Source organism: Taudactylus pleione, unplaced genomic scaffold, assembly GCF_031769625.1.
Source record: "Taudactylus pleione unplaced genomic scaffold, aTauple2 ptg000027l, whole genome shotgun sequence".
NCBI classification, from domain to species: Eukaryota; Metazoa; Chordata; class Amphibia; order Anura; family Myobatrachidae; genus Taudactylus; species Taudactylus pleione.
The window spans coordinates 787,025-804,780 of record NW_028284429.1 but is presented as its reverse complement, the minus strand read 5'-3'; the positions used below and the strand labels follow the sequence as shown (position 1 = coordinate 804,780).

Here is a 17,756-nt window from a genome sequence, read left to right as displayed (position 1 = left end):
AACTGCAAGTCTCAGCATAACATCGTCCAATATTACTCTTTATTCAGATTTAAGCAACAGGACTACAAAGCCCAGCGTAACATAATAACGTCATGCCTCACACAGTTCTTGTTATTCTATAGAGAATAAACAGTTTGTCTATGGTGGAATTACTGGGAATGCTGTGACCTGTAGTTCCACAGCATTTGGTGCCAAAGGCTGCATACACTAAATGGTCCATGGGAAGCAGCACTGAATCTGATGACATATTAGTAGTTATATCAGGTACTACCATTATATCAGTGCTCCCCATCCCCATGGACTATACAGGGCAGGCCTAGCCAACCTGTGGCTCTCCAGCTGTTGTGAAACTACAAGTCCCAGCATGCCTTGCCAGAGTTTTAGCATTCCCTAATAGCAAAACTGTGGCAAGGCATGCTGGGACTTGTAGTTTACACAACAGCTGGAGAGCCACAGGTTGGCCAGACCTGATATAGGGAATTATTTCAGAATGTTTATTTTCCTGGGAATACATCTCTGTGGGGACCAATGAATAGCCACCACCCATGTCTCCAGTACAGAGGACATTTTCCCGTGGCTCGGTGCATACAAAGCCATGCACTGTGGTCTACAGTATAATGGCGGCTGCTGAGAGAAACTGAAGACATTGTGTTATCCAAGGACTCTGCGCTCTAGCAGTGTAAGCATGTTGTTGTGATTGTGCCAGGCCGCTCCCCGGGCACCAGTACCAGTGCCACCCGGCCACCCTGATCCCTGCAGCGAGGACGGAGCAGGCTGGGAGAGATGGGACTGTGCCTGCCATGTCTAGGGGGGGCGGCTGAGGATGTGGTGGAGACCCCTGATCCTGTGAGTAGGAAACCCCTCTTAGTGTGGGTGTTGGGGAAGGGGAGGGGGTTGCCCGCAGGTGGATGACTCACCTGTGCTGCCAGTTGTGGGGGTGGGGTGCTCTGTGCCCCCCCTGATGTACCCATTGGTGGCTCAGAGCTGTCAGTCACCCATGTTACAGGCACATACTGATATTTCCTGTATAATATTAGGTGTATTTATCCTGTTATTGACTTTATGACATGTGTTCTACTAACATTGTGCAGTGAGAGATGTTATTGTCACTTGTCATTGGCTCACAAACACGTGCGCTTTTATTTGCGCAAATCTCGCTGTCTCCAGGGGGAGAGAGATTTCTGTTATTTCTATTTTTGTTTTATTTAAATTATTGCCTATAGGATCTATTCTCAGGCTGTATACATATATATATATATGTTCCTGTGTTATGGCCTGGTGGGTGTTCCGCTCATGCAGCGGCCATTCTGTGGGCTGAACCATCGCCCCTGAGGATGTGGGCAATCAGGTCAGTAACGCGTAGAATTCCTGTCTCTCAACGCTATTGGTTCAGCCCCCAATATGGCCGCTCCAAAGGCAGGACATGCTGGTATCTGTGGTCCTGGAACAGTTGGTGAGTCATAGGTTACCTTCACATGATTTAGATTGCAAGCTTTGCAGGTGAGAGCTCTCTCTTTGCCTCTGTAGGTTCCACGAGCAGAGATCAGATACAAAACTTCATGGCTTTAACTTAGACATTTTATTGAAACATCTGTACTAACAAATAGTGAGTGGAATGTACAGATATATAGCAATCCAGGACTCCTATACACCCTGAGGTTGTGCACCAGGTCCCGGCCGTGCTGCTATTATCACTGTGTATATATCACCATAAGTACAGATATATATATATAGCTATCCAGGACTCCTATACACCCTGAGGCAGTGCACCAGGTCCTGGCCGTGCTGCTATCATCACTGTGTATATATCACCATAAGTACAGATATATAGCAATCCAGGACTCCTATACACCCTGAGGCAGTGCACCAGGTCCTGGCAGTGCTGCTATCATCACTGTGTATATATCACCATAAGTACAGATATATAGCTATCCAGGTCTCTTATACACCCTGAGGTTGTGCACCAGGTCCTGGCCGTGGTGCTATCATCACTGTGTATTTATCACCATAAGTACAGATATATAGCAATCCAGGACTCCTATACATCCTGAGGCTGTGCACCAGGTCCTGGCCGTGCTGCTATCATCACTGTGTATATATCACCATAAGTACAGATATATAGCAATCCAGGACTCCTATACATCCTGAGGCAGTGCTCCAGGTCCTGGCCGTGCTGCTATCATCACTGTGTATATATCGCCATAAGTACAGATATATAGCAATCCAGGACTCCTATACACCCTGAGGCAGTGCACCAGGTCCTGGCTGTGCTGCTATCATCACTGTGTATATATCACCATAAGTACAGATATATAGCAATCCAGGGCTCCTATACACCCTGAGGCAGTGCACCAGGTCCTGGCCGTGCTGCTATCATCACTGTGTATATATCACCATAAGTACAGATATATAGCAATCCAGGTCTCCTATACACCCTGAGGCCGTGCTGCTATCATCACTGTGTATATATCACCATAAGTACAGATATATAGCAATCCAGGGCTCCTATACACCCTGAGGCAGTGCACCAGGTCCTGGCCGTGCTGCTATCATCACTGTGTATATATCACCATAAGTACAGATATATAGCAATCCAGGACTCCTATACACCCTGAGGCAATGCACCAGGTCCTGGCCGTGCTGCTATCATCACTGTGTATATATCACCATAAGTACAGATATATAGCAATCCAGGTCTCTTATACACCCTGAGGTTGTGCACCAGGTCCTGGCCGTGCTGCTATCATCAGTGTGCATATATCACCATAAGTCCAGATATATAGCAATCCAGGTCTCCTATACACCCTGAGGCTGTGCACCAGGTCCTGGCCGTGCTGCTATCATCACTGTGTATATATCACCATAAGTACAGATATATAGCAATCCAGGTCTCCTATACATCCTGAGGCAGTGCACCGGGTCCTGGCCGTGCTGCTATCATCACTGTGTATATATCACCATAATGTACAGATATATAGCTATCCAGGACTCCTATACACCTTGAGGCAGTGCACCAGGTCCTGGCCGTGCTGCTATCATCACTGTGTATATATCACCATAAGTACAGATGTATAGCAATCCAGGACTCCTATACACCCTGAGGCAGTGCACCAGGTCCCGGCCGTGCTGCTATCATCATTGTGTATATATCACCATAAGTACAGATATATAGCAATCCAGGACTCCTATACACCCTGAGGCAAGGCACCAGGTCCTGGCCGTGCTGCTATCATCACTGTGTATATATCACCATAAGTACAGATATATAGCAATCCAGGACTCCTATACACCCTGAGGCTGTGCACCAGGTCCTGGCCGTGCTGCTATCATCACTGTGTATATATCACCATAAGTACAGATATATAGCAATCCAGGACTCCTATACACCCTGAGGCAGTGCACCAGGTCCTGGCCGTGCTGCTTTCATCACTGTGTATATATCACCATAAGTACAGATATATAGCAATCCAGGACTCCTATACATCCTGAGGCAGTGCTCCAGGTCCTGGCCGTGCTGCTATCATCACTGTGTATATATCACCATAATGTACAGATATATAGCAATCCAGGACTCCTATACACCCTGAGGCAGTGCACCAGGTCCTGGCCGTGCTGCTATCATCACTGTGTATATATCACCATAATGTACAGATATATAGCAATCCAGGACTCCTATACACCCTGAGGCAGTGCACCAGGTCCTGGCCGTGCTGCTATCATCACTGTGTATATATCACCATAAGTACAGATATATAGCTATCCAGGACTCTATACATCCTGAGGCAGTGCACCAGGTCCTGGCCGTGCTGCTATCATCACTGTGTATATATCACCATAAGTACAGATATATAGCAATCCAGGACTCCTATACACCCTGAGGCAATGCACCAGGTCCTGGCCGTGCTGCTATCATCACTGTGTATATATCACCATAAGTACAGATATATAGCAATCCAGGACTCCTATACACCCTGAGGCAGTGCACCAGGTCCTGGCTGTGTTGCTATCATCACTGTGTATATATCACCATAAGTACAGATATATAGCAATCCTGGACTCCTATACACCGAGAGGCAATGCACCAGGTCCTGGCCGTGCTGCTATCATCACTGTGTATATATCACCATAAGTACAGATGTATAGCAATCCAGGACTCCTATACACCCTGAGGCAAGGCACCAGGTCCTGGCCGTGCTGCTATCATCACTGTGTATATATCGCCATAAGTACAGATATATAGCAATCCAGGACTCCTATACACCCTGAGGCAGTGCACCAGGTCCCGGCTGTGCTGCTATCATCACTGTGTATATATCACCATAAGTACAGATGTATAGCAATCCAGGACTCCTGTACACCCTGAGGCAGTGCACCAGGTCCCGGCCGTGCTGCTATCATCACTGTGTATATATCACCATAAGTACAGATATATAGCAATCCAGGACTCCTATACACCCTGAGGCAAGGCACCAGGTCCTGGCCGTGCTGCTATCATCACTGTGTATATATCACCATAAGTACAGATATATAGCAATCCAGGACTCTATACACCCTGAGGCAGTGCACCAGGTCCTGGCCGTGCTGCTATCATCACTGTGTATATATCACCATAAGTACAGATATATAGCAATCCAGGTCTCCTATACACCCTGAGGCCGTGCTGCTATCATCTCTGTGTATATATCACCATAAGTACAGATATATAGCAATCCAGGGCTCCTATACACCCTGAGGCAGTGCACCAGGTCCTGGCCGTGCTGCTATCATCACTGTGTATATATCACCATAAGTACAGATATATAGCAATCCAGGACTCCTATACACCCTGAGGCAATGCACCAGGTCCTGGCCGTGCTGCTATCATCACTGTGTATATATCACCATAAGTACAAATATATAGCAATCCAGGTCTCTTATACACCCTGAGGTTGTGCACCAGGTCCTGGCCGTGCTGCTATCATCAGTGTGCATATATCACCATAAGTCCAGATATATAGCAATCCAGGTCTCCTATACACCCTGAGGCTGTGCACCAGGTCCTGGCCGTGCTGCTATCATCACTGTGTATATATCACCATAAGTACAGATATATAGCAATCCAGGTCTCCTATACACCCTGAGGCAGTGCACCGGGTCCTGGCCGTGCTGCTATCATCACTGTGTATATTTCACCATAATGTACAGATATATAGCTATCCAGGACTCCTATACACCTTGAGGCAGTGCACCAGGTCCTGGCCGTGCTGCTATCATCACTGTGTATATATCACCATAAGTACAGATGTATAGCAATCCAGGACTCCTATACACCCTGAGGCAGTACACCAGGTCCCGGCCGTGCTGCTATCATCATTGTGTATATATCACCATAAGTACAGATATATAGCAATCCAGGACTCCTATACACCCTGAGGCAATGCACCAGGTCCTGGCCGTGCTGCTATCATCACTGTGTATATATCACCATAAGTACAGATATATAGCAATCCAGGACTCCTATACACCCTGAGGCTGTGCTCCAGGTCCTGGCCGTGCTGCTATCATCACTGTGTATATATCACCATAATGTACAGATATATAGCAATCCAGGACTCCTATACACCCTGAGGCAGTGCACCAGGTCCTGGCCGTGCTGCTATCATCACTGTGTATATATCACCATAATGTACAGATATATAGCAATCCAGGACTCCTATACACCCTGAGGCAGTGCACCAGGTCCTGGCCGTGCTGCTATCATCACTGTGTATATATCACCATAAGTACAGATATATAGCTATCCAGGACTCTATACACCCTGAGGCAGTGCACCAGGTCCTGGCCGTGCTGCTATCATCACTGTGTATATATCACCATAAGTACAGATATATAGCAATCCAGGACTCCTATACACCCTGAGGCAATGCACCAGGTCCTGGCCGTGCTGCTATCATCACTGTGTATATATCACCATAAGTACAGATATATAGCAATCCAGGACTCCTATACACCCTGAGGCAGTGCACCAGGTCCTGGCTGTGTTGCTATCATCACTGTGTATATATCACCATAAGTACAGATATATAGCAATCCTGGACTCCTATACACCGAGAGGCAATGCACCAGGTCCTGGCCGTGCTGCTATCATCACTGTGTATATATCACCATAAGTACAGATGTATAGCAATCCAGGACTCCTATACACCCTGAGGCAAGGCACCAGGTCCTGGCCGTGCTGCTATCATCACTGTGTATATATCGCCATAAGTACAGATATATAGCAATCCAGGACTCCTATACACCCTGAGGCAGTGCACCAGGTCCCGGCTGTGCTGCTATCATCACTGTGTATATATCACCATAAGTACAGATGTATAGCAATCCAGGACTCCTGTACACCCTGAGGCAGTGCACCAGGTCCCGGCCGTGCTGCTATCATCACTGTGTATATATCACCATAAGTACAGATATATAGCAATCCAGGACTCCTATACACCCTGAGGCAAGGCACCAGGTCCTGGCCGTGCTGCTATCATCACTGTGTATATATCACCATAAGTACAGATATATAGCAATCCAGGACTCTATACACCCTGAGGCAGTGCACCAGGTCCTGGCCGTGCTGCTATCATCACTGTGTATATATCACCATAAGTACAGATATATAGCAATCCTGGACTCCTATACACCGAGAGGCAATGCACCAGGTCCTGGCCGTGCTGCTATCATCACTGTATATATAATAAATAATTGGACTTTGTTGTTTTGTCATTTCATTCCCACAGGAGCTGAAGAGGAGACAGCTAGCTGAGGCGGCAGAGAAGAGACAGATGGAAGTATGACATTTACTAACATTTCATTTTGGTGCACAATTTCCCTACACCATAGGGAGCTATCACACACTTGTGTCATTGTGTAACCAGATAAAAGCTAATTGCTGATTATTAGTATTTTTTTTGGAACATACATAATAAAAATAATTTGTTTGTAGCAATGTATCCTAGTTAGGGGTCAAACCAACTAGCCGCGATGAAATTGCGGGTTAGAGTCATGACGGCAACAGCCGCACTTTACGACTCAGAGCGGTCTGCGAGATCAGGTGCCATTGCCGCCATTTTAATGCTATGACAGCGGCAATTTGCACCCTTTGCGGCTAGGAGTGACCCCTTCGTTTGATCCCATTTCTGTCTTCATTTTTTCACAATATAGATGAAGTGTAACGACATTATTTTTTATATATCAGCCCTCCTCCTTGCTAATTGTCAGAAACTTGTGATTACGGTGAACACAAGGAATTCGCTCACACGCGCACGCACACACACGCGCACACACGCACACTCTCCCTCTCTCTCCCCAGATCCCGTCCCCTACACACGCACACTCTCTCCTGCCAATGTGGTTGCAGTAAACACAAGGAACTCGCTCACCTAGAAAGCTAAGCTCCCGCCCCCCACGCACACCAGGAGCGCACTGAACGCACCCAGCCTTCCTGTGTATATGTGCGGGTAGCGCTGATCTAGTGGCTTCTGTATTGTACAGTCAGCACTATCTACACACTTGTAGTCATGGATTCATTGAGTGCACTCAGAGTGTTAGGCTGGCCATTACCCCACGGTGACTGGGGTAAATTTCTGGTGAACATGGGGGGCCTGTGATTCTTACCCCCACCAGAAGTGATCCAAGCGGCCAGTTCTCCCCTAGCCACCTCCTATACACCATTGGGCACCTGTTATTTCTCCACAAAACTCCCCACTGTGATGACATATGGGGATCTTCTTTCCTTAGTGTCTATGGTAGATCCCCCTGCCAACCCCCAACCACACAGAATTTCTCCCCCGGTCTATTAATGACCTTATGTTTGGTTGTAACAAATGGTGCAGAATGTCAGCTCCTCACCTATATGTACACAGTTACTGAGGGCCTGATTCAGCAAGGATTGCAAAGCTGCACGCAGGCTATAGATATAGGATGTATGCACGCAGGCTATAGATATAGGCTGTATACACGCAGACTGTAGATATAAGATGTATGCACGCAGGCTATAGATATAGGATGTATACACACAGGCTATAGATATATGCAAGCAGGCTATAGATATATGATATATGCACACAGACTATAGATGCATGATTTATACACACAGGCTATAGATATATAATGTATGCACGCAGGCTATAGATATATGATGTATGTACGCAGGCTATAGATACAGGATGTATGCACGCAGGCTGTAGATATATGATCTATACACTCAGGCTATAGATATAGGATGTATACACGCAGGCTATAGATATAGGATGTATACACGCAGGCTATAGATATAGGATGTATACACGCAGGCTATAGATATAGGATGTATACACGCAGGCTATAGATATAGGATGTATGCACGCAGGCAATGCGGTCCTTGCAATTATGCAAATGCAGCAGGAGGTGTATGACACCCCCTGTATGACACCCCCTGTATGACACCCCCTACTGCATTTGCAATCCTAGCAGTGCTGGGATCACCATGGCGACTATTGGTGGCCGATGGTCGCGATTTTTGGCGGCGAGCTGAGTATGGGCTTTCTCACACACGCCGGTTTTCCCTGGCCGGCAAAAAACAGGGCGGGTTTTTGCCTGGTGTAAACATTTTTTTAAGTATGGAAATGGATGGGTCCTTTCAGATGGCACGGGCACGGCACGGTCGTCGTGTTATAGCCGTGAATATCCACTGACAAGGACGGCTGCCATGCCGTGTCTGTGCCGTCCGTACAAGGCACTGGAGTATATATTACAATATTTCCCTACACACACGCCGCTTTTTCTGAGCGTCTTCTGCGCATGCCCGATACATTTAGAAAAAAACAACAACGTTAAAAACGTCTGAAAGCCGTCGTATGTGAAAGGCACTATTGGCGGGAAAAAAACGGTCGGCTACGGCCTGTTTTTTTGTCGGCCGATCAAAACCGGCAGCTGTGAAATAGCCCTAAGCCTCAGCTTACTCAGGCTAGCCGGCTTGCGAGCCCAGCAGACTGCGTGCGTCCACGCAAACTCTGGGCTGGCCACTCCCGGAAAACGGAGCGGACACATGTCTTGTTTCCGGGACCGCAGACCAGTCCCGCACTGCCCCTTAAATGCCTCTACATGTCGATCAGGCAGAGCGCGTTAGCAGGAGCCATTGTGCACGCTAGCAGAATAGGTCCTGTGCGTGCCCAGATTCCCGATGGCGTGCAGTGCTGAATTAGCCCCTGTGTCCCGAGAACATTTCTTCTGTGTATATATCGTGTGAATCCCAGTCTGCTGCTTCTACCATCTGACTCATTTCAAGGGAAAGGTCTAATAACAAGAATGAGGGACCCAGATGTATATATCCTCATGTAAGTGAGAATATTGCTCCCTAGTAATGAACAGATTTTTATTTCAGTAGTAATTCTAAATACGACATATATTAGTAAGTGATATGTACCAACCTACGTCCCTGTAGTGACAGGATTGTCATGCCTACTCAGAAACTCTTCACTACATACTTCCATATATTAGTGACATCGCATCCCACAGCCCAAGTCACTGACATGTGTAAATGTTATAGTTACAGAGGAAAGTGCATCCGGTATTGTACTAATGTCTGTTCTCCCAGTATGCACGGCTAGTTCCCCCCACTGTATGAGACATCATGGCAGCGCCCATTCAACCGACAATATAATATGCCTGCAAGCTATACTAGGACTTGTAGTTCAGCAACAGCTGGATACCCATAGGCTGCCTGAATACAGTTTATAAGTAGTTCATAGACACACACTATAACGGTTACTAAATAGCTTTTACAAGTGTGGTATGTTCTACAGTTCCCCCAACATGCTGATCTTTGCAGTGTCTATATGTCACGTGTGTGTACGTGTTTAATCCTCATGCCGATCTTTGCAGTGTCTATATGTCACGTGTGTGTACGTGTGTAATCCTCATGCTGATCTTTGCAGTGTATATGTCACGTGTGTGTACGTGTTTAATCCTCATGCTGATCTTTGCAGTGTCTATATGTCACGTGTGTGTACGTGTGTAATCCTCATGCCGATCTTTGCAGTGTCTATATGTCACGTGTGTGTACGTGTGTAATCCTCATGCCGATCTTTGTAGTGTCTATATGTCACGTGTGTGTACGTGTTTAATCCTCATGCCGATCTTTGCAGTGTCTATATGTCACGTGTGTGTACGTGTGTAATCCTCATGCTGATCTTTGCAGTGTCTATATGTCACGTGTGTGTACGTGTGTAATCCTCATGCTGATCTTTGCAGTGTCTATATGTCACGTGTGTGTACGTGTGTAATCCTCATGCTGATCTTTGCAGTGTCTATATGTCACGTGTGTGTGTACGTGTTTAATCCTCATGCTGATCTTTGCAGTGTCTATATGTCACGTGTGTGTACGTGTGTAATCCTCATGCTGATCTTTGCAGTGTCTATATGTCACGTGTGTATGTGTTTAAACCTCATGCTGATCTTTGCAGTGTCTATATGTCATGTGTGTGTACGTGTTTAATCCTCATGCTGATCTTTGCAGTGTCTATATGTCACATGTGTGTATGTGTTTAATCCTCATGCTGATCTTTGCAGTGTCTATATGTCACGTGTGTGTACGTGTGTAATCCTCATGCTGATCTATGCAGTGTCTATATGTCACGTGTGTGTACGTGTTTAATCCTCATGCTGATCTATGCAGTGTCTATATGTCACGTGTGTGTACGTGTGTAATCCTCATGCTGAACTATGCAGTGTCTATATGTCACGTGTGTGTACGTGTGTAATCCTCATGCTGAACTATGCAGTGTCTATATGTCACGTGTGTGTACGTGTTTAATCCTCATGCTGATCTATGCAGTGTCTATATGTCACGTGTGTGTACGTGTTTAGTCCTCATGCTCATCTATGCAGTTTCTATATGTCACGTATGTGTACGTGTTTAGTCCTCATGTAACGGGATTTCTTATCTGTGATAGTCTGCTGCTCGGGGGATTAAGAATCCAAATTCTGTGGACCAAAAGAAAAAGAAGAAGGAAGAAGTTGAGAAGATGATGTCTGATACGGCCCCCCCTGGTGGTGGTGGGGGAGGACTACGGGTAGGTGGTACATTGCTGTATTGTGTACCAGATGCTGCCACACTACACCCAATACATGGCAGAGAGACGGTTGGGTCCGTCCGCAGATCAGCAGGACTGGTTCATATTGTGTGTACAGCCGGTCTGTTTCCTGTGTAATACAGTGTAGAGGGAGGACTTGCAGTTTATAATAATATAAATGTTGTGGGGTCCTGGTAATTATCTGATTACAATAAGTATATAGAGCCCCGAGAAATGAGAGATGATAATACAGACTCCTTAGTATGATGTGTAATGTAGGAATATTTCCCTCTGCAGTAAGGATGAAGTTTCTATACACAAATGATGGGCCATGCCCACTGGTGCAGAACCTTGGCGCTACTATAACGCTCACTAAGCGTAGGCACACGCTGCTTCTCACATGGTGTTACATAGTGACTGTTGGTGTCATCTATCCCCTTGTATCTGAGGGAAGGGCTTTGGGCCAGGACAGCTCTATACTGTGACTGCACTCAGCTTGGAGGCGGCCATTTTGTCTGTAATATTTCACTATTGGTCAGTGTTGTTCTCTGTGGGCTTATCTGACAGCAGCTCGGCCTCTGCTCGTTTGCTCCTGAGTTGGAGCTTGTCTTGGTGAAAGCTTGTGGGTATATTTTTAAGGGACCAGTAAACCCTAACTAATTACTTTTTACCCCCCTGCTCCCACCTATTGTGGCAGATTTCAGTGCAAACCCCCTGCTATGGTGATACTATTACCCTATAGCAACAAAGGGAAAGTGCCCAATTTCCTGAGTAGATTGGATAACGTGCCCCTCTTCTGTCATTTATTTAATACCACACACAGGTCAACCTTCTATTGTGACATTGACACCAAATAGTGCACTGTATGCAGCCATCTTTATATACTGCAGGAATGCCTCAGAGGGGGGATCCCACATGCCTTGCTGTATATTATTGTAGTGTTTCAGGTAGCAGAGGACAGCCAGAGTGCCATGTTCATATCTCTATCTATATATATATATATATATATCACAGCTCTATGGTCAGAACCAGATGGAACGGTTTCCACCATCAAGCACTGCCGGTTGCGGACACAAGATGGCGCCAGTGATTTATCTGGCCAGGATTACTGTACAATGAAATAGAAAGTTGTGCGCCATTCAGTCAGATGAATGACCCCGTTGCAGGCCTTCCATCTGCCGTATATGGTTATAGCTTTGCGTTTAACAGCTCATCTTCAGGGATGTAGCCATTGTCTTAGTGCGGCGCTGCTCACCCTCGCCCACGCAGCGGATTCTGCTCGCAGTTACAGGAATATTCCTCAGATACTTCCCAGCTCAGATTGTTCTGATCATCTGGTATAACCCTGCTCCCTTTACCCTCGGTTGTGAAGCAAGGAGCCAGGGGCAGGGAGCTGTAGATTTCCGCAGTCATGCTGTAGTACTCCTGGACATGCACTAGGGGCAGCGTTGATGCTTCTCTCTATGCATTATGTTTCCAGTAATGGCACTGCCCAGTCTATCACTAATCCAGCTAAAATGATCATTTTGTTGAACAAGTTGAACTACTAATATCAGTAATCTCAGTGTTATCTTCCCATTGCCAGTAGGAAAGTTTGCTTATATGAGGTAACAGGCAACACTTACTGGGAGATCCTATGTTCTCTGGTCATTCAGCCAGCCGCCATTCACCATACCTATCCAATGTGGTATTAAGTAGCGGAAAGCGGTATTGTAATTTGGAACATGCTGTAAAAGAAGATAGAAGATGGGTCTAACCAAGTGAGCTTACAATCTAAGAGGTGCGCTGAACATCTGATACATAGGGTAGCGGAATATGACTGTGGATGTTACTAGGGAGAGTGCAGGTGACTACTGTAAGGCAGAGGCCTGTCCTTGGTGGGGCAACTCCTCTGCACCATCATGTAATTGCCCCCCACCTCCCTTCACAAGTCCTTTACCTATTTTATGTCTGTGAGAAGATGAATATATGGATAGTAGGGTACAGAGCTTATCTAGAGATGACAACAGGACAGGCTTACAGACCTAGATATGATCTATGCAGGGGCGGATCTAGACTTTTCATTTAGGGGGGTGATTTAATAATATATTGTGACTCCGCCTCTCCTGTCCTGCCAACTCCCCTTTCTGGTCCAAACTCCTCCCCTTTACTGGTGTTTTTTTGTTTTTAAAATATTCTCATTTTGGTGGTCACATGGATTATTCCGATTTCTATATTTTTTATTCTTTTTGTCGCAGATAAAAAACTGATATATGTTTATGTAGTCACTGTAGGGGGGATGTATCATGGTACATCCCACCCCTTATCGTATGCATACCGGCATTTAGTCATGCCACTTGCGCACGGGACAACTATTCCGATGAGAGCTGTCCCGTGCAAAGTTCTGGGTTTATGACCGAGGGCCAGCGCATGCGGGGAGAGGAAGGATCGCTTTCCAGGGATTTCTGCCGAAAAGAAGCCCATAGGTTTCTATAGGCAATCAGACACATGCAGGAGGTCGTGTCCCCCCCCCGCACAATGCCCAGGACAAACCGAACCACAACCTGCTCTAAGGTGGCACAGGAAGGTGCCAATAACCACATGCCACCCCCGGCCAGGTCCCCACCAGAGAGTAGATATTGCTTGATGTGCACCTAGATAGGGTATGGTGTGGCCTGGGTGATAGAAGGTACAATATAGCTGCAGCTGCTATTACAGGTCAGCCTCAGTGGCCCCTTGAGCTGAACGGTCAGCAGCCCCCACCCCCTGCTTGGGCTGGCTTGTGCAGGAGCTGGGTGCTCTTAGCTCAGTTCTAGGCTGGAAGCTGTCTGCACACAGGAAAAACTTTCTGGACACTGCAGCCCTCTCCCACCACCTCCGAGCTCCGTTCACAGCACAGCCTAATAAATCATGCAAACAGGCTGATATGTCTCTGTAGATCTCACTCCTGTGGGTGTGTGCTTAGGGCCTGATTCAGACCCGGTCGCAAGCACTGTGCGCTCTCAACCGGGTCGATGGTGGCCCGGTGCACATGCGCGAGACCCGGATAGCGACGGGCAATCCGTCGCTCCGGGTCTCGCAACAAAGGGGGCGAGCTGTCGATGTTGAGTGACAACTCGCCCCCTTTGGTGGGCGGGCCGGGGGAGTGGCTGCCCAAACGGAGGCGTTCCCATGTGAACGCCTCCGTTTGGGGGCGGCCCCACTGACATCACGAGTGATGTCAGTGGGAGAGATTTCTGCTCTGTTAGAGCCGAAATCTATCTGGGGCTTGCGGCAACGAAACCCTACCACAAGGGTCTCGTCGCAAGCCCGATGGTCTTGACCATCGCGACCATCTTCCTGGCCGCTCGCTATAGCTGTGGGTGGTCACCCACAGCTATGCGAGCGGCCAGGAGGCCGTTCTAAAAAAAAAAAAAAGACCGGCCCTGATTCAGAGCGAGCGCTCTGTCAGAGCGTCTGGCTCTGAATCAGGGCCTTAGTGCGGGATTGCAGAGAGAGATGATCAAGGACGGACTTTGTTAGGGGGGGGTGATTGGAGCAATCACCCCCCTAGATCCGCCACTGGTTCTATGGTGTACATATTACAGATTCACACACGTTGGCGTAGTCATTTTTACTGCCGCTGTAACTGTCTTGCTCTGGTTTGCCATTTCAGCTATTTGTCTCTACTATGTATCCACACCCTTTATCATTGTTTAAGTTCTGTAGGTTGTGATTTTTTTCAGCTTAGGTGGAAAAAATATATTATCACATTACAGTGAGTTCCAGAGACGATTGGCAGACTGGCGCCACATTACAGTAACGCCCAAAAGAGCATTGTCCCGCGAAACAATGACACATATATTTAACTTGTATAAATGTTCTATAAGGCTGATGGCACCTGTGTTCTCTTTCCAGTGGCAGGTTGGCTAACGACCCTCGGATGCAGAAGACAGTGACGTGATGGCAGATACTGAACATGGGGAACCTCCATTGCCTGGCTTTTGCTGGTTGCAGAAGACCGTCGGTGCAGCCATGATTTCTAGGCCTGACCCTTGCAGATTATCGCTTTGCAGTCAGTTGTGGCCAGCTGTGATGTATAACGTACTGGAATGCCTGTGCTAACACGAACATCCAATATTCATAAATTAAAGAGGAAAATGACATGTAATAAATATGTTAGTGACTTGCAGTGATCCTGTCATTATATCCTGAAATTGAGTGAAGCGTTTTGCTTTAAATTGTACCTCACACCCAGCGGTGGCGGCCATTTTATAGGCCGAGCCAATATTCAGAAGTTTGCCGCCTCCCTGTTCGCTATGAACTAGTGACATCACTGCGGCACGAGGCACATTACACCCCAGTGGATTGATAGGCTGAATATTTGTTCGGCGCACATTATGGCTGCCTTTTCGGTTTGTGGGTGACGGTTACACTTTAGGTAAAATCACAGTGCGCCTCCCTTGTGGCTGGAACAGTTCACAAATGTTCAGTGTTACAGATTGTTATGGGGAATATTAAGCTATTGTGTGTGTATATGTAGCTAAGTGTTGATAATTCGAACCCTTCTATTTAATTGTAATTATATTAAAATCACCTTTATCTGACGTACATCGAGTGACTGAATCCTTTCTAGGGACCGGGTGTGAAGACACCGCCTGCACAGTCTGCGCTGATGGGTGCAGCTCCTGGGTACATGGTGACGTCCTGTGGGGGGGCGAGGGACATGGTGCACAGCGCAGGGGGTTATATGATGAGAAACAAAAACACATGTAATGAAATCAGATGCTCCAGAGGTGACTAGAAAATACAAATCTGAATGCAGCTCACCACTGTGTGGTAGGTAAATCCCAGAAAAGCTAACATAGAGAATTTACAAAGTATGTGAGCGCTAAATGATTTACTATATAACATTTTTTTTCTAAGACTCAGATCTATTTTTTAACTACTTTTATTTTCATTTGTTCTTTTTATTGTACATTTAACTATTTTTTTATGCTCCTGGGTTAATAAATGTGGATCTATTCGTATTGATGTCTATACAGTTTATGTGCTGCAGTTACAAATCATTTAGCGCTCCCACACTTTGTAAATTCTCTAGGTTATATGATGAGCGGGGGAAGGAGAGCAGCTGTATGGTAGTCACGCATGTTAACGTGTGGAAGAACATGGAGCTGCATGGTGGATATACAGATGGGCAAACATAGCGTATAATGTCTCACCTACTTGTACTTCACTAGAAATCTGATAGATTGGATAAATAAACTGATGCAGAGGAGAAGAGACAGCACAATATTTACTAATATAGCCCTCTTACTATAGCCCGCCTTACTGAGCAGTATAGCCCTCTTACTATAGCCCGTCTTACTGAGCAGTATAGCCCTCTTACTATAGCCCGTCTTACTGAGCAGTATAGCCCTCTTACTATAGCCCGTCTTACTGAGCAGTATAGCCCTCTTACTATAGCCCGCCTTACTGAGCAGTATAGCCCTCTTACTATAGCCCGTCTTACTGAGCAGTATAGCCCTCTTACTATAGCCCGTCTTACTGAGCAGTATAGCCCTCTTACTATAGCCCGTCTTACTGAGCAGTATAGCCCTCTTACTATAGCCCGTCTTACTGAGCAGTATAGCCCTCTTACTATAGCCCGCCTTACTGAGCAGTATAGCCCTCTTACTATAGCCCGCCTTACTGAGCAGTATAGCCCTCTTACTATAGCCCGCCTTACTGAGCAGTATAGCCCTCTTACTATAGCCCGTCTTACTGAGCAGTATAGCCCTCTTACTATAGCCCGTCTTACTGAGCAGTATAGCCCTCTTACTATAGCCCGTCTTACTGAGCAGTATAGCCCTCTTACTATAGCCCGCCTTACTGAGCAGTATAGCCCTCTTACTATAGCCCGTCTTACTGAGCAGTATAGCCCTCTTACTATAGCCCGTCTTACTGAGCAGTATAGCCCTCTTACTATAGCCCGTCTTACTGAGCAGTATAGCCCTCTTACTATAGCCCGTCTTACTGAGCAGTATAGCCCTCTTACTATAGCCCGCCTTACTGAGCAGTATAGCCCTCTTACTATAGCCCGCCTTACTGAGCAGTATAGCCCTCTTACTATAGCCCGCCTTACTGAGCAGTATAGCCCTCTTACTATAGCCCGCCTTACTGAGCAGTATAGCCCTCTTACTATAGCCCGTCTCACTGAGCAGTATAGCCCTCTTACTATAGCCCGTCTCACTGAGCAGTATAGCCCTCTTACTATAGCCCGTCTCACTGAGCAGTATAGCCCTCTTACTATAGCCCGTCTCACTGAGCAGTATAGCCCTCTTACTATAGCCCGTCTTACTGAGCAGTATAGCCCTCTTACTATAGCCCGCCTTACTGAGCAGTATAGCCCTCTTACTATAGCCCGCCTTACTGAGCAGTATAGCCCTCTTACTATAGCCCGTCTTACTGAGCAGTATAGCCCTCTTACTATAGCCCGTCTTACTGAGCAGTATAGCCCTCTTACTATAGCCCGTCTTACTGAGCAGTATAGCCCTCTTACTATAGCCCGTCTTACTGAGCAGTATAGCCCTCTTACTATAGCCCGTCTTACTGAGCAGTATAGCCCTCTTACTATAGCCCGTCTTACTGAGCAGTATAGCCCTCTTACTATAGCCCGTCTTACTGAGCAGTATAGCCCTCTTACTATAGCCCGCCTTACTGAGCAGTATAGCCCTCTTA

General features: G+C 46.7%; 1 protein-coding gene across 1 annotated transcript; it reads left to right on the top strand.

The window, feature by feature from the left end:
- Positions 1-658: 658 nt before the first annotated feature.
- Positions 659-15,643, top strand: SVIP (small VCP interacting protein). Its single transcript, XM_088451759.1, has 4 exons — positions 659-846; positions 6,765-6,815; positions 10,959-11,078; positions 14,955-15,643. The coding sequence occupies exons 1-4, from the start codon at positions 784-786 to the stop codon at positions 14,967-14,969; spliced, it is 249 nt and encodes an 82-aa protein (XP_088307885.1). The 5' UTR covers positions 659-783; the 3' UTR covers positions 14,970-15,643.
- Positions 15,644-17,756: the final 2,113 nt, after the last annotated feature.